The 18,022-nt window shown below is 38.3% G+C and overlaps 1 protein-coding gene across 1 annotated transcript in view; it reads left to right on the top strand.

The window, feature by feature from the left end:
- CPS1 (carbamoyl-phosphate synthase 1) overlaps positions 1 to 18,022 on the top strand; it is a 115,383-nt gene that overhangs the window by 83,362 nt on the left and 13,999 nt on the right. Inside the window, exons 26-33 of the mRNA XM_045852873.1 lie at positions 3,671 to 3,865; positions 4,289 to 4,356; positions 6,001 to 6,076; positions 9,527 to 9,604; positions 12,146 to 12,253; positions 13,195 to 13,284; positions 14,605 to 14,775; positions 17,005 to 17,079. Coding sequence (XP_045708829.1) covers positions 3,671 to 3,865; positions 4,289 to 4,356; positions 6,001 to 6,076; positions 9,527 to 9,604; positions 12,146 to 12,253; positions 13,195 to 13,284; positions 14,605 to 14,775; positions 17,005 to 17,079 — 861 coding nt within the window. The remainder of the gene's footprint in view (positions 1 to 3,670; positions 3,866 to 4,288; positions 4,357 to 6,000; positions 6,077 to 9,526; positions 9,605 to 12,145; positions 12,254 to 13,194; positions 13,285 to 14,604; positions 14,776 to 17,004; positions 17,080 to 18,022) is intronic.

Raw genomic sequence — 18,022 nt, 5'->3', positions numbered from 1 at the left:
AATATCTATGACTGCCTTTGGATATAGTTACACAGTGATATTAATGGATTTCTTTTACTATAACTGAATTCATTGTGCTAGAAAGAAAGAAATTGGCCCTTCTTTGAAGGTAATTGGCAATTAGCGTGCTACTGTATATTGTAAGGTAATTTTAAATGTTGTCTTGGAGTACATAAGAATAATATGCCATTGATGTATTCTCAGGAAATTACACAAATCATACACACATGTACATATATGTGTGTGTGTGCCTCCTTTCATGAGGCTGTTGTGTGTATATCTTCATAGCAACCTCCACAGGCTCCATTGTCTCTCATAAAAAGTATTCCTCAATCTTCAGAAAACTGTCATCTGACCTCAGATGTTCCTAGTGAGGCTGAAGGCACTGAGGCATTCAGTAGTAAAATTGCAGAAAGTTGGAAACACATTTAAACTTACTCAAAAGCACACATTTGAGTCATTTAGAAGGGCAATAGGCTTTTCCAAGGATATAGAGCTACATGAGATGTTAGAGGGTACAACGAGTCTGCTGGTCCAGGTCTCTCGATCTAGTTCAGGACCAAAGTTGTTTCCATGGGATCAAGGGACCACACTAAGGAAACATCAAGGAGCCCCAGCTGGTGTGACTCAGTGGATTGAGTGCTGGCCTGTGAACCCAAGGGTTGCCAGATCAATTCCCAGTCAGGGCACACGCCTGGGTTGCAGGCCAGGTACCCAGTGTGGGGTGCACAGGAGACAACCACACATTGATGTTTTTCTGCCTGTCTTCCTATCTCCCTTCCCCTCTCTAAAAATAAATAAATAAAGTCTTTAGAAAACAAAGAAACATTAAGACGTGAAAACAGTGACATGCCCTGTGAGTAAAGCTGGTTGTTTTGAAGGAAATCCTTGATCGTAGTTTGAGTGAGAGGGGATGCTGTGAATGCTGAAATCTCCTTCCCAGTTGTTGCTATTTTTTTTAAACAGAAAGTATTATGATGATATATACCTTTGGCTGCAGACATTACCTTAGTGACAGGTTGAAAAAGTAGGAAATTTAGCTGGGTGATAAAGATGCAAATAAATTTTGGTAAGAGATCAATGGAACTTTGGGAGTCAGTGGAATTAGTTTAGGCTAAAGATTTTACGTACCTGTGAAACAATATCTGAATTTTTAGAATATTTTGTTTCAATGAGTTACTTGAATCTATTTAGATGTTAAGTGATTATGATGGTGATAACTTAGCTTTGTGAGATACCAGGTCCTCTTCCCTAAGTTCCCTACAAGTTCTGTACTTGGAGTTGGAGCCATTTCCAGATAGAATTCTTCCAGAAAACTGTGCGATATTAACTTTGTCCTACAAACATGCTCTCTTCTACTGGATTCCTTTTGCTGTATGAGCAAAACTTGCCCTACGCCATCACACCACTGCTCTAAACCATTCCTGGGAGGATGATCTGTCTTCCCAGTGATGAACTGTATTTTTGGAGGTCAAATCATGAGAAGAGGGTTTTACCAGTGAAAGATTTCCTACCTACCACTTTTCCAAAGGAATGTTTTAGAAACAGCTTTTCTTGTGTCCTTTAACATGAATCACCTCTGAAACCAGCTGGAAAAACAGCTTAAGATTCAAAGATTTGTTATATTAGTTAGGCACTGCTTTACAGTATGTAGAACTGAGTTTACTGACTTCATGTTTGTTAGATAAGAAATACAAGCAAGTCATTCTACCTTCATCAAGCCTCAGTCTCCTTAGATGTAAAATGGAGAGAGTAGTAACTGCCTCAGAGGGGTATTTAGTAACAATCTTAGTAAATAGTAGAAGTTTATATTTTTATTATTTTTAAAGTTAATTTCTTGAAAAATAAGAATCAGTTTCATGCCACTATTTTGAATACTATTGGTATCTTTATTAATGAAAGTCTTTTAATTCAATTTTAAGCTCCTATTTAGTTCAGTTAACTCCAAATATTGCTCCCTTAATTTTAGAGATTATTTTGAAGTTTTTAACATAAGAGACTTCTGTATACATTTAATTGAGAAATTAAGTTTTTAAGCCTTTAAAATATTAACACTGTTAATAAGCTAAAATAAGCAAATACAAAGATTATTATAAAGGGAACAATCCTTTCTAAAGTTTTTGGAAAATGTGTATCGAATATACAAATGATGATAAAAGCAGCTAAAGTACATTTATAAATATGCAGAACTGTGGATTATTATTTTCAGTACTGTTTACAATGCATTTAAGCACGCAATTGCAGGTGTTTGCTTAGGCAGAACTATAATTTCTATCATCAGAGAGAAATTATATCAGATTTCTATCAGAGAGAAATTACCTTCGTTCCTTTTAAGAGTATTTCAGAATGATTTCAAATAATGATCAAATACATTTGGTACACATCCATTACTTCACAAATTCTAATATTTCATTAGTAGGCCATTAAAGCAAACACGAATTATGTCAAAATCAATGGGCTATCAGATATCAATTTTCTAATATTAACAATAATATAATTTATATACTTGTATAAAACCTTTAATGTTTATTCTTATATCATCTTCATAGTGACCTTATGAAGTAGGCAGGCATTATTGTCCTAACTTTACAGACAAGAATTCTGAGCCTCAGGGGGAGATTGAAAGAGGGTAACCAAGGTGGTAAGGGACTTCCGACTTCAAGTCCAGCTCCCAACATTCCACACTGACCTACCTGCACCACTAGAACACCAGTTCTGAGGAAAACGGATATTTTGTGTTTTGTCTTCTTTTCTACTCTTGAAAGTTTGGCTGCTCCTTACTGGGACATTAAGGTTAAAGATTCCAGGACTGCTTCTAAGGCAAATAGTAAGAAAATAAGACTTCAAGGAAACAGTTACTGGGTCCTGTAGACAGGCGCCAAACCAAAGTAGCAGGAAAGCAGGGAAGATATTAAAATAGGAGGTAGGAGTTAGACTAGACTGGGGTTTAGGGATAGTTAGAGTTTAGACAAGGGAGAGGAGGAAAAGAGAAAGGAAACAATGGCAGAGGAAGGTGAAGTGGTACAGAAAGCTCACCTGTAGGGAGGATGCACAGGGCTGGGGACTGTGGTAGAGTCTACTGCCTGCCGCTAGGGGAAAGGATGCTAGATAAGATTGAAAAGTTTTAATTGTTCTCATGGTAATGAGTTTTTGCTTCATCCTTGAAGTGATGAGCACCTTTAGAGAGCTCTGAGTATAGGAGTTACTTGTGGGATGATTAGTCAGAATGTGAGGGGTGGTATGGAGGGGAACAGGAGAGGTAAATGTTAGAAGGACAGATTGTATCCACTTAGGAAATTACAACAGTAGTCCAAGAATTAGTTAGTTATAGTGTAGAGTACATGATAAAACTATTCAACGGCTTATCTTTCTCTGATTGTTACACATGCAACTGTCACACATTTATATTTCATTGTACAGAAGTCATGCGTGGTAATAATATGTAGTTGTATGGAATCTTACATAGATTTTAGCCTGTAAGTGCCTGGAAATCAGAACTACATCTGTTGATCTCTTTGTGGCACAACTTAATATCATCCATTGAATGGGGAAATGAAACCGTCACAGTCAAGTTAATCATTTTCAGTGAGCTCGTGGAGGCTGTAATAGCACAGTTCTTCACTCACGTGGAAGGTACCCCAGTGGCTGATATTGCACATGTCTTTTTCAGGCATGCAGTGGCTGCATCATATCAGTTGGAGGCCAGATTCCAAACAACCTGGCAGTCCCTCTCTACAAGAATGGGGTTAAGATCATGGGCACGAGCCCTCTGCAGATCGACAGGGCTGAGGACCGCTCCATCTTCTCAGCAGTCTTGGATGAGCTGAAGGTGGCTCAGGCCCCCTGGAAAGCTGTTAACACTTTGGTAAGGAAAGAAATACGTCTGTTTTTAATGTTCTCTTTTGAAGAGTCATAACCTGAATGTTAACTACTGCAGGTGTTAACTGCAGGGCAGATAGAACGCACGGTGCTTAGTGAATTTAAAGTTGCTGTATTTCCATGATTGCAGTTAAATGTTGGTTATAAATTGATAGGAGTATTCTCATTAAGATTCAGACAATGAAATGAAGTTCAATCTTTCTTTGAACTAGATTTAATATTTAGGATTAGAAGCTAGAAATTTTATGCATTGCGGGGCCCAATTTACATGTTAATGGTATCTTTTGAGAGAAAGAATAAAAAGAGTTGGGTTACTACTTGTTGTAATGATACCATTCTGCATTGATACCATTCATTGAATGTTTTCAACTATTCATACATTTCTGATGATGTTGTTTCCATTCATCAGAATGAAGCATTGGAATTTGCGAAGTCTGTAGGCTACCCCTGCTTGCTGAGACCTTCCTACGTTTTGAGGTAATACATTGTTTTCCAAAACAACAATTTAAATATTGGGAGATAGAGACCTACCTGCTATATGTTAATAGCAATAGGTGTTTTTTTTTATGTAGTAATTTGTAAACCCCTTAACAATCCTCAAACCAGCCCAGCCAGACTGAGGACCTATGTACAGTCCTTCAGTTTAATGCTTTTCCATCAGGGTGTCCTACATCTTAGAAGATGCCTTAGGGCATATCCTTGCCAAACAGTGGGAAAATAGTTTTCCATTAGAGAAGAAGATAATTAAAGAAAACCAAGATGTAAAACCAAAACCAAACAAAGAAGGCATCTTGCCCCCGAATCTGTTTTCTAACACTTGGAAATGGCAGCTTATCTTTGGCACCATCCAATGGTGCCTGTAGTTTGAATTTTTGAGTTTTTGAAATCACATTTTTAATAGATGAATTATAATGGTGTGGGGCATGGGCAGTGAAAATCTTTTATATTAAACCTTGAGACTAAGATCTATCATCAAAGGAGAAGGTGTGAATTATCACTTCCTCTCTTCAGATGTTACCACATGTAAGGAGCTACTTCACCGAACAGGGGGATAATAAGAGAAACACAATTTGCTGTGCACAATTTGAAAGTGTAAATGGAATTTGAGATGGGTCCTTTAAAATAATGAAAAATTTCAAATGAGGTGGAAAACTTTCCTTTCATTTAAATGACATTTTGCATAAACCACAGTCTAATAACACTACTCCTTTGAGGTATTATATAAGTTAATGTAAACACGCATATTTAAGTGAGGATAGCAGAAAACAGCTTTAACTATTGCATTTCCTTTCTCATCTTTATCTATATCTTTGTTCTAGTTTCCTATACAACAGATTATCAGCATTATAGGCTTAGGTTTATTGTCTTAAATAAATGAAAAAATTGAGACCTTTTTATGCAGAGCTTCATAACAGAGTAGAAAAGGTAAAATATACCACTTTTTAAAAGGAAGTGAAAAATAATGCCTTTTCCTTATTTATTACCCTCTTTTTATTTCTTCTTCTTTTTTCCTTTTTCCACTTTGAAAGTGTCAAAATGCAGAGTAAATTGATTTTAGATGACTTCTTTTTCAACTATTTAGAAAGAAGGACACAGTTGAGTATGTTTCACTCACATACTTTACATTGTATTTGCAAATGTTACTAAAAAATAATTCTTGGGTAGCCTGGTAGAGGTAGTAGACTGCCCTACTTTGACTGGAACCTATGAGTTAAGATCAGATTTTGGTAATGAACGCTGAAGAGAGTTAGAGGAACTAGGTCCTGGGAGGAATCCTATTAAGGTTCAAGAATTACCTGAAGCAAGTGGAGAGTTAAAATAGTAAATGAGAAAGAACAAGCCGTGGGAAGGTAACATTTCTAGAGCTTCCATGGTTTTCTCAGGGCTTATCATAGGTCTCCACTCCTTCCTCATCCCCAGCTCTGGTGACTTTTTACTTTGGTCAGTTGTCCTGTTGATTAAATGGAATAAAGTCCCAATTTAGAAAAAGATGCCGTCTTACTTAGCCCAAACTAAAACTGGAGGTTGCCTGGAACTGTTCAGAGAAGCAATCAAGTCTAGGATGCTTGACTTCCAAAGTGATAAAGAAACTGACTTATTTTCTGCCCCTTCCTTTCTCAGTGGGTCTGCCATGAATGTGGTATTCTCCGAGGATGAGATGAAAAAATTCCTAGAGGAAGCCACTAGAGTCTCTCAGGTAGTGTCTCCTGTCTTTCTGTTGACATTTACTTCTGTTAATTGCTATTTTATTTCATGTGTTGTTTTCCTTTTCACACATGTTGTTAGGATAGTTTTCCTTTAAAAATTTTTTTTTCTAGCCACTAGTGTCCTACAGGTGGGGATGAAAAAAACTCAAATGCATTTCACTATATTTAGATTCCAGGGTTAGATGAAGAAGAGGAGAATCAGTGTATATTCGATCACAACAAAGATTTATATAACTTTACACTCCTGGAGCCAGGTTGGATGAACATCCTGTCTGATCATGGGTGAGATGCTAGCCAGCCTCAGGGCCGCCCAGCCCTGCTCAGGAACTCTGGTTTTTAATTCTCATCTGCAGAGACTTTGTCTTAGTCAACCTCACCACTTTAACGATAAATCCCTTTGCTCACTTATGGATGTTTTTCATTTTGTTACATCCCATTTTAGTAAACGAAAACATTTATAATTTTGTGGTGGTTCTACAACTACCTTGTACTGCCCCAGCTTTTACTCTTTCCTTCGGTGTTACCCCAACGTGATCCATTTAAGGCTTACCTAGTGGGCTTATTGATCTGCGCACCTTGTACTGGAGTGGATGAAAGTAATGTTTTCCTTTTCAAAGCTAGCTGTGGCTAAAAAGATACACATAGAGAGAAAAAGCACAAGTTAGAGAAAAAGCTTTGATGTTAAGCGAGTGAAATGTGGAGGGAGCTGAGGAGTGGAATCCAAGGCAATTCAAAGGGGAGTAAAGAGCAGGGACCGCTCCTGCACCCATGCAGTGGGACCCCCCTTCTGAGAGATACCTGCTCCCCAAGGACATGTGGGCAGTGAAGAGAGTGGACAAGGATAAAGAGTGAGAAGAGGCAAAGAGTGTTAAAAAAAAAAAGGAAAACCAAGTGAATTTAGAATTCACTTTTGTGTGAAAGTCAGATAATAAAGAGGGAATCTCTCTGACGGGCCAGTTGTGATTAATGTGCCCTGCAGTGAGACACTGGCTGCCCTCGATTTAATTCTCTGCCAACAGGCCTGCCATACTCTTCCTTAGAGGAACCAGCAGCTAGATCTCGCTGGTCTTGTGTGAGTGATGAGGCAGGTACCCTGTCTTTATTTATTTTTTATTTTTGCCTGGAACACTGGATCTCATAGGGGTCCTACCTGAAAGAATATTTTTTTAAATATTTTTTATTCTGCTAGCATATGGGTGGAACCCTTACAGGACAAACGTGTTACAATAGGGATGTCTTAAATAAGTACCTCCTGGTTTAAGTCTCCCCATCAAATTATAGCATAATCGGGTATTCTCAACTCAGAGACTTTAGAGTAAAACCAGCCTCCATCAGTCATTTATCCATTTATGCATTCATTCATATTTAGCACCTGCTATGTAATGACATTATTCTCAGGACTGGGGTACTCTCATCAAAAGATAGATAAGTCTCTGCTCTCATGAAGGACTCTTTTTTGCTAGAAACATCAGCTACTGAGCATTGCAATAGAAAAAATATACATGATGTTGAGGTACAGCGTAAAAGTACTGGAGTCCATTCCCTGGGCTTTTAAAGAAGGGGCTTTTAAATTGACTCAAAATGGTTGGTTCACAGTTAAAAGGTTTACATTGTGGGTGTGAGATGGAGAAAAGACCAGCATTTTGAAGATCTCAGTTTGAGAAAAAGCATGGAGTTCCTAGAAACTAACCAAGAATTCACAATGTGGCTATAAGGCTCCAAACATGGTGGGAAGTCTGATTGGAATCATGGTGGAGAAGTTGACACATGGGAAGCAGATAAAGAAGACCTGGTCAGTCATTGTAATGAATTTGGATTCTAGTCATACTTTCTATTTTAAAAAGGTTGCTCTGCTGTAGTATGGGGAGTGAATTCTGGGGCAAGGCTGAATCATGGAAGGAGGTTGGGGGGCTATTGCTGTAGCTCAGGGTAGAGATGGCAGTGCCTTGGATCAGAGCAATGACAGTACGGTGGAGAGAAACTCATGTGTTCTAGAAATATTGAGGATGCACCTTGAAGGTAATGAGTGAATGGACAGAGGTAGAGGGGCAAAGATGATCATGGGATGATCATCTGTACAACTGGAGAGATGGTGGTACCATTTATGGAAATAGAGACCATTCTAGAAGGGGCATTTTAGAAGGGGAAATTATATGTTTAATTTCTGACCTTTTCGATAGGAGGTGTCTGTGAGGAGTCCAAGTGGACAGGCTTTAAAAGCAGAAGGTTCTATAGATTTGGCATTGAGGATCAAGATCACAGCTAAAGATAGAGATATAAATATAGATTTGGAAAGGAAATAGCATACCGTTTTAACTGAAGCTTTGAGAATGGAAGCAATCGCCAAAGAGAGAATATAGAGGAAAAGAAGCACTTAAGACAGAGAAAAGAGGAACAGTGGCATGTAAGGGTTAAGAGAAGAAAGAACCTGGAAGGAGCCTGAGAAACAAGCGTGAAGGGGTGATTCGTGAAGACCAAAGGAAGAAAGTGTAGGCAACAGTGTATAACATTGCCATAAGACTGAAATGTATTGAGAAGGTTGCTTTCTCGATATAATAAGGGCTATTTCACTAATCTGTTCAGTTGTCCAGGATTGTGGGTGCTGTTGTGCCACTCAAATCAGTTTATCTGTGAGACGGCAAGTGGTGTGGGTTGCTGGTGCCTAGGCCATAGCGGGGAAGAGACACCACGGTCTTGGTGCTCTTCCTTCAACCTCTTCATTCCATCTGGAAAAAGCAAGCAGCGGCCAGGTGGTGGAAGGCATCGCAACTCTGTCAGGAAGGACCTGAGTGTGGGAAGAACTTCAAGAATGATAGGGGGCTGAAATAGCTGAGAAAAGGACATTTTAAGACTAGTAAAGAAAAATGTTTGATTTTGCAGTTGCAAATGCTTTACTTTAAGAGTGGTTTAGGCATTTATTTTCAGGTAAAGGATTTCATTTTTGGCTTAATAAAAATGTATACAAAATGCTAGTTACTTTGTTTCTAAATTCTTTTATTATTCTTATAGAGAGAACTTATATAGGCAATTGTAGTACCTGGAAATGAAAAAGATAAGTGTAGAAAAAGAGCCTGAATCAATAATAGTTTATAATTATTAATAAATATTTGACTCCATAAGGTGTCCATAATTCTGGAAACAGAAAAAGAACCCCATTCTGCCCTCTTTGCAAGGCCCCTCTTTCCTTGAACTCACCTAGAAGTCTATGTTTGACATTTCAAAACTGCTTTTCAATTCACTGAGGACTTAAACTTGGAGAAACACCTTCTGTCTCACTGCAAACAGAAAACAACCTGGATTTGACAAAACAAGTTGGCTGATGAGTTTGTGTAGTGTGTTTAGCATGAAGTTTTTCTTAAAGTATTGCCCTGGCGCACGGCAGATTCAACACGACCAGAGGGTTTCAGCTAAAAGTTCTGCCCTGTTTTCCTTTGTGACAGGAACACCCAGTGGTGCTGACAAAATTTATTGAGGGGGCTCGGGAAGTGGAAATGGATGCCGTGGGCAAAGAGGGAAGAGTAAGTACTTTATCTCCATCCCTCCCATCCCTGTCTTCCCATCAAATATTTCTTTTCTTGGCAGTTTTGAAACATAACAGATTAAAGTTTATGATTTCTACCAAACAGGTTTCTAACAATAATGGACAAGCTGCTTAGTCAAAAAAAAATTCACATGCACTGACAATTTAGTTTGTGTGGCACGGGTATCTTATTTCCTGTGTTTCATACTGTTAGAATTTCTCTTTGATGATATTCAGAATTAATTATCATCCTGCACTCATCGTTCTTTTTGAATTGATTTTCTCTCATTTTCTTTTGTTTGTGGGTTTCCTTTCATGTTCCAGTGGATATTATGAAAACATCCAATACTTTTCTTTCTGAAGTTCCTGATTGAATCCCTAGTTTTTCTTCTCTCTTGATTTCCTAGCCACCTCCTTTTTATTGGGTTAATAAAGGCAAAACCAAACAGAGTAGGGTGGATAATGATAATAACATCAAATTGGCTTACGATATCACATCTCATATTGTTAATGCAGTTAATGCATCCAACTTCAGTGAGAAAAGAAAATGCAAAAAAGGCTTTCCTTCAGTTTGCTCGTCATGTAATCAGACATTTATGCTGTATCTGGAAATACAGGGAGTTAGGTTTTAGGAAGTCCTTGTCATTGTATTTGCTTTAAGGGAATATAAAAGGTTGACTTTCAACTTCTACTTTGCAGATACTTCAAAACACTACTGGAGATGTTAAATATTTTTCTTTCTTTTGTCTTCCACTTTACCAGTTCAAAGTGATGTGTTTTTTTTTAAAATATGCCTATATAGTAATAATGACTTCTTACCACAGAACCATATAATCTAAAGTGGAAGCATTCTTAGAAATCACGAATGATTTCAACCCCACACCCTCCAAAAGATGAGAATTTTTTTTCACAGTATCTCTGGAAGGTGGTCATTTGTGTTTTTTGTTTGTTTGTTTGTTTTGTTTATTCTTTTGGCGATGCAGAACACAAAAATGTTTTAAGATTTTATATATATATTTTTTTGTTTTGGGTTGTTTATTTTTTGGCATCTCACATATTCCTTTTTTTGAACTAAGGTCTGCTTCCCTCAAATTTTCCTTGCTGACCTTCTGACCTCCAGAGCTATAGGGCATAAGTTTAGTTTTTCTACCTTTTCAGTATTTTATCTATTTGAGACTGAGTTATAAAAAAAAGACAAATGTAATCGCACCAGTGTGGAAGTGGGGAATGTAAGTCTGGCTTAGAAAATTTGTATATTTTTTTCAAATTTTGAGCTGGTAAAGCTGGTCTGATTTGGCTCAAGTTGCCAGATAAGCTCTTGCCCTGAGCTTTTCTCAGCCATAGACCAGCGCTCATCGTCCTGGCCTCCCTCTTTCAGAAATGTTCCAGATCGTTCACTTTATTTTTAATGAGTCACACTCAGAAGTAGTACTTCAGAAATGGAAATAGTACTTCAGATATATGATGATATTTCCAGAGCTCGGCTGGGCTACTGCCTCCTCATTTCTAGACACTATAAAAAAATTGGGTGCTTACTGTGCACTAAATATCATGCCAGGCACCATGTATGTGTTCTCTTTTATCCCTACAAACATTCTGAGACAGATGCTATTGTCATTCCCATCTTATCGGAGACCTGGGCTAAGCAGATACAGCATCTTTGCCCAGGTCACAGGACTGAAATGACAAAAGGAGACTGAGATTCAAATGCCACTCTGCTTTAAGTCATCTGTACATCTGATAAGCAAATCTTCTCTGTAGTTTACGCCTTTTACAATCACCCAATTATTCTCTCCACTCTAAGCTTTATCATTTCCCAAAGACATGTGTTATTAACACTCCGATTATAGTGATTGAGACCATAAACTTTAGAATCTGACAGATAAAATTTCAAAATCTGTACCCAGCCACCTGTACAGAAGTTATTTATTCTGACTACAAGAGAACAGTAGTCACCTGTACTGGAGTTATTTATTCTTACGTTACCTTAGTTTCCTTACCTAATAAAGGGAACAAGTGTATTTTCCTTTTGCTTCTCTCTTCTCTCAAATATCAAGTTGAAGAGCTCTTGATCTTTAGATCTCAAGTGTTCTCTCTCGTTCACCTAAGTTATGACATTTACCTAGCTAGACAGTCATCTCTCCCATCTTCTTTTCCTTTACAGTGTCTAAAACCTAAGCTGGAAGGAAGAGATAAAAACATCTCCAGTGCCTTCCAAATGCTTTCATTTTCTCTCTGTTCCTAAATGTCAATATGAGTTGGTTTACTTGTCTTCTTTTCCTATTATCTATACGCATTCTAATCAATGGAGGAGGAAGGTAAGCTGTCAGCCACTCTTGGGTTCCCCTCGAGGCAATCTGTCGCTGCACAGGGAGGCCGGACAAGTCCACGCATGACACTCTTTCTGCTCTTCTCATCGGGGACTTGGCAAAGAAACAGGTCAATGCTCCAGGCATCTGTTATAATCAAAGGGGTGGGCAAGGCTGCAGCTTCATTGAAGTAGGTGCCTGACAACTTCCTGTAATCTTCCTTTGGCCAGGTTATCTCCCATGCCATCTCGGAACACGTGGAAGACGCGGGTGTCCACTCGGGAGATGCAACTCTGATGCTGCCCACACAGACCATCAGCCAAGGCGCCATTGAAAAGGTCATTATTTATAAGTAGAAGTCAACAGGGAAAAAAGCAAAGATAAAAACAGTTTTTAAAGCTAGGTAGCAATGTTGGACATGCTGCTGGTAAAATTTCATTATTACAAGAACTTCCTTGCTCTGAGTCAGCTGGGTATTTTGGAAAAGGTGAAAGATTCATTCATTCTGAAGAGAAACCAGAGTATCGTCTGGGTGTTTTAAAGATAATGATTTCCTTCACTGCCCCTTAGAGCCTGTTTGGTTGTACTCAAGCGCAGTGGCTCTCTGACTTCAGTGTGCTTCATAACCACCCGGGGAGCTTGTTCAAGTACAGATCCCTGGACTCCAGCCCCAGTTTCTGATTCTGTAGTGCTGGGCAGAGTCCCCAAGTTGCCCCCAGAACTCCTGGCTCTGGCTATAGGACACAGAAATTCCTGTATGTGGCACACAGATCCTCCCCACAAGGAGACACCATTTCCTTCTGACCATAATATCGACCCTTGAAGAGACCAGGGCAACAGGAAAACACAGAAAAAAAATCTCTCTGGTCTCTACAATACCATGTAATTTCGGGGCCTGCGCCTCTTAGCAAGTGACCCATTAGATTGATACAGAGTTTGGTCTTCAGTTTCTAGTCTTGAAGCAACTAAACACAAAGGATTCCATTTAACCTTCAAAGTTAGACCAGAATATATCATCATAGGTAGGAGCATTTATTTGCAGAGAAGTAATCTTGTAAAATTATGTTTTCACCCTAGTATCTTGTTGTGAATATTTAGCACATATTATTTTGTTAATAGAAGCCTACTGGTGGCTGCTGTTGTTTCATTATTATTATTGGAAATGGAGCTCTCTGTAAAGATAAATTAAAGAAGTATAAATTTAAGATTTTGTAAATTTTTTGGTTTATATCTAATGAATACTCTTAGCACTATATTATTTATTGTTCTTTTGATCTAGGTGAAGGATGCTACCCGAAAGATTGCAAAGGCTTTTGCCATCTCTGGCCCATTCAATGTCCAGTTTCTTGTCAAAGGAAATGATGTCCTGGTAAGAACATCAAGGTGTTTGAGGGGACACCTTGCTGTGTTAGGTCATGCTGGTTTGTGTCCTTCTAGTAACCTTTACTCTGAACGCAACCATAGAGCAACTGAGGCCCTGTCACTATTAGTAAGTGGGTATGGGCATTTCCCAGTGTGTAACACAGGCCCTTGGAGACACTGGTATGTTAGTCACAGCTTTGTAAAGCACTCTGATCCATTGGAAAGGTCATTGTCTACCATTTGCAGTGTAGGATAGATGGATGCAGTAACTATTATAAAGTAATCTGAACATGTAGAATAGTGATAAATTAAATGCACTGAAGTTTTGCTTCACTGTTTTCTCAGAAAAGAAAGCTGTGACTTATGCCATTTACCAAAAAATAAAAAATGTTAAATTAACTAGGTTAGTCTTAATTAATTTAGTGTCTTTCATTTAACCAGTCAGTAACCACTATTGATCAACAAAGTCATAGGGTATTTAAAAAGATTTATAAAATACAGCCTCAGGTCCCAAAGATCTTCCATTTAGTGAGGACCAAGAACAAGATGAATTCATACATAACCAGAACATAAGTTAGAGTGTAACAGCTGCTAGAAGAATGTGCAAATAAAATGGCATTGGTGTCTTAGAGGAGAGAGAGCGTATCTGCTAGTTTGCATGTGCACGTGTGTGCATGCACATGTGTGCATGAGCCTATGTGTATTTGAGTGTCATTTGTCTGGTTGTCTGGTTTTAAGTAGATTATAAAAGATTTCAAAGAGGATTCCGTAGATTGAGCTGGATCTTAAAGAATGGCTGGAAGGAAGGTAGAGAGGACATTACACATAGAACATCTATGAGAAATTGGCACATTTTAGGAGATAGTGACTAGTTCAGTTTAGCAAGATTATTTTTTTCTAGGGAAAGAGTGCAAGGTGAACTGAAAAGTAAGATTGGGGCCATGAAGGTGGTACAAGATAACACAGAGGCAGAGACAGGAGGATAGATGGCCTTCGAGGACCAGACCTTGGTCTGATGGCCAGTGAAAACTCAATGAAAGCTCTCAGTAAGGATGTGGGATTTTCTAAACTCTACATTAATGCCAGTCTCTCAGTAGTATGAGGCAGTGGAATTGTGGAAAGGGGAAAGGCATATTTCAAAGATACTGACTGAAAGGAAACTAGTTAGCAAATGTACAAGCAGTGGGAGTGCAGGGAGAAGCTGGCAGAGCAAGAGCTGGTCCCCAGTCAATAACAGCTGGAACCCAGCTGGGGGGGAAAATATTAATATTGTTGTCATTAGTCCTCACCATTCTGTCTCTTCTTTGGAATTTTGTTATCTCTGCAGGTGATTGAGTGTAACCTGAGAGCATCACGATCTTTCCCCTTTGTGTCCAAGACCCTTGGGGTAGACTTCATTGATGTGGCCACCAAAGTGATGATTGGAGAGAACTTCGATGAGAAACCCCTTCCAACTTTAGAGCATCCCATCATTCCTGCGGACTATGTTGCAATTAAGGTAACATTTGAAAAAAAATCTGTTAGTCATTTTTGTAAGTTCCAGGGAAGAAGAGCAATTTTTGATCAAAAGAATCTTGATATTTTACGCATCTTCTCGCTAAAGTGCTGGACTAGGAAGTTATGATGTTTTCTTTGAATAATGTAATGCAGGTGCACTTCAGTCAACTTTATGTGAACTACTGTGCATTTCAAAACATCATTTAGAATTGTTTAACTTCAGAACTGACTAGCTGAGTGAATTATAACTACGTGTATGCAGCTGATGGACGATGGTACCGGTTTGGTTGGTAAATTGAAATCATGGCCATATATTGCTAGCACAAGGCTTGAATTGAGCCATTTTTGAAATGTGCCAAGACCTCAAGAATGCATGAATCTTGTAAAAGTCTTTCCTGCTGGTTAAATTCTTACCACCTTGGCCACCATCACTTAGTTCCTACTTTCTTTAGTGGCACAATTTTTCCACTTGAAAAGTTGAGAGAGCAGTTACTGTTCACAGTGATTCTGTGAAAGTGATGAAATTGTGGCACCTTTATGAAGAGTGACTAAGAAAATTAAGTTTTTTTCCACTAATTTCCAATACTGTGTATATATACACATATATATATATATATACACACACACACACACACCAGTATATGTCTAATAATAACTTGTAATAAAGCCACTGAACTTCTCTAGCTGCATCGGTGTGTCCATGCACAGAGTATTTATGACCTGGACAAGCATGAAGATTAGTGAGGTATTATATAAATATATATGAAGTTTTTAGATGAAGCACACATGAGATTAATTTATATTGAGTGATATATTTATGTGACACTTACATATTTTAGATGCCTTTAAAGTTTTCCATTTCTATATGTACTGGTGACCTCAACTATAATTGTGTTACAGCTGAGATTCTGGCTTCTCTTACAGTGGAAGCTTTAAGTTGAAGCTATAAATAAAAAATATTTATTAATCTTACTTAAGTTAATAATTTAGGATGCCTTGGAGTTTATAGTGCACTGAAATAGAATGTCACTTTTTATGTTGGGAGAGGGTGGCATTTTAACCATGGAGACGATGACAGAACATAAATTATTAAAATTTTCAATGGGATATATATATATATACAAAAATCTTTTTGAGACCAACAAGGTCCTGAGAAATGTTTTTCCAACAAAGATTCTGTATATAAATTTCAAATTCATGTTTTTTTATTCAGAGACACGGGTATATATATACACATACACACATGAGAAACAATTTCCCACTAAACAATATGGTTGGATGGATAAATATGCATTTTTCAAAATGCACTGTATCTTCTAGTTTACTTCTTTCCTAGTTATTATTGTACAGGAATCTACTGTTTTCAAATTACTTACATTTAGTCCGTTTTAATATAGCCCTACTGAGGTGAGCGGCTCTCAGCAGATGAGGGTACGGAGAAGCTGGAGTGCAGGAATGTACAATAACTTGACTAAGGTGACCCAGTGAAATGACTCCAAGCTAGAATTCCCATGATACCTTAGGCGGGTGCCAGAATAACAGGAGGAATAGTCTAGACTAGATAAAGGGATATATGCAAGAAGTAAGAATTCGTCTCTTAGTGAGTTGCACTGATAAAAATAAATGAAAAAGAAGTACTCCTATTGATGTTCTAGTTCTTAGGAAAGTTCTGAGCCAAAGTGTTTCCAAGCAGAATGTTTTTCAAAGCTTTTTAAGAGGTGTCAACAACAGTTTCATATCTCAGAAGTACGCTTACAGACAGAAATTTTTGGCAAGGTGGCTTGTTGCAAGTTCAAATGATCAAAACAAGAAGAGGAATGTTTCAAAAGCCAACCAAGAAAAAAAAAATGTGTCTGAACTCTGTGTTTGGGTAGACCAATGCCCAGCAGACTTCGTCTGAAATCACTCCAGGAGGGATCTGTGCAGGCCAGATTAGAGACACTGGCCTCCACTGGTCACAGGGGCCCTATTTACAGAAATAATTTGTGATTATTTCACCCGAGTTTTTGGCCAAAAGCTCATGAAATTCTTGGATCAGAGTTTTAAAGCTATATTTCAAGTCAGATGCTTGGACTGAAGAGACTTTTTACATGTCTACCAAAGCCTAAATGAATCGTGTGAAAGACGATTCATTGAACATATTTTTCTCTCTTCGTCCTTTTATACCTTTCTCACACATTTTTCCACCCTGTTTTTGTTTTTTTTGTTTTTTTTTGTTTTTTTTTGACAGGCTCCAATGTTTTCCTGGCCCCGGCTGAGGGACGCTGACCCCATTCTGCGATGTGAGATGGCTTCCACTGGAGAGGTAACTAGTTAATGATCCACGAACACTCTCATTAAATCTACTTTGAAATATATGGTTTTATGGTCTGACTCTAGTAAAGCAAGTTGGCAAGTAGCAAGGGGGACACCAACTTCTGCTATCAGAGTGAGTCTGAAAGGGCTTTCACAATTTTAAGCTAAAGAAAAATCTTTTACTTTTGGGGCCCGCAGTCTAAATTCTCACTTGTAGTTCAACAAGTGACTACAATACTCGTGTTTCTAATTCATGTCCACATTACCCATTACGAATATCTTTTAAATATTTTCTGGGTCTTTCTTTTTATTTTAAAGCTCTCAAGGTCTCTCTACAGTAGAACCCTCCTCCCCCAATTAGATCAGTGGTTTTTTACTAGCAATATGTAAAATGAATGTGTAGCATCACAAAGATCATGAGCCTAAATTTTATGCAACATGAAAATATGTGCAAAATTTCAGACCCACTTTCAATGCAACTTTAACCTCTTGGGGATTATCTAAAACTATAATGGGACTGGCCACTGGATGTCCCTCTTCACTTGTGCTGGCACTCTGGCAGCTGCAGGTTTCTTCAAGAATGTGAAATGCGTTTCTTGTAGAGAGCTGTCAGATTCTAGAAAGTTCCCTACATGTCAGTGTCAGGACATTTTATGAATCACCTAGCCCTTGACAGACTTACCAGGTACAGCCTTCAATTCTCATCCATGCATGTCGGGGCATCAGCATCAGACTGTGAGGCATCATCATTTCCTCTCGGTATTAAGAAAAACCTGAAAGGGGAAAATGTTTAATTCCAATAAATATAGAATGCTGTACATGGTTGCCTGGGTATAAGCAAGGTCTGTTGTGAGAAGCCAAGTGAGACAAGAAGGCGGGCTGTGAGGAATAAATGGCTATCTTGTTTGTGTCTGGACTGATGATGTCATCCCCTTGGCTCCTTTGCTGCTTCT

The sequence above is a fragment of the Phyllostomus hastatus genome, unplaced genomic scaffold (assembly GCF_019186645.2).
Source record: "Phyllostomus hastatus isolate PE091 unplaced genomic scaffold, TTU_PhHast_1.1 phas_contig_137, whole genome shotgun sequence".
Taxonomy (NCBI): Eukaryota; Metazoa; Chordata; class Mammalia; order Chiroptera; family Phyllostomidae; genus Phyllostomus; species Phyllostomus hastatus.
This window is presented reverse-complemented; position numbering and strand designations above follow the sequence as displayed.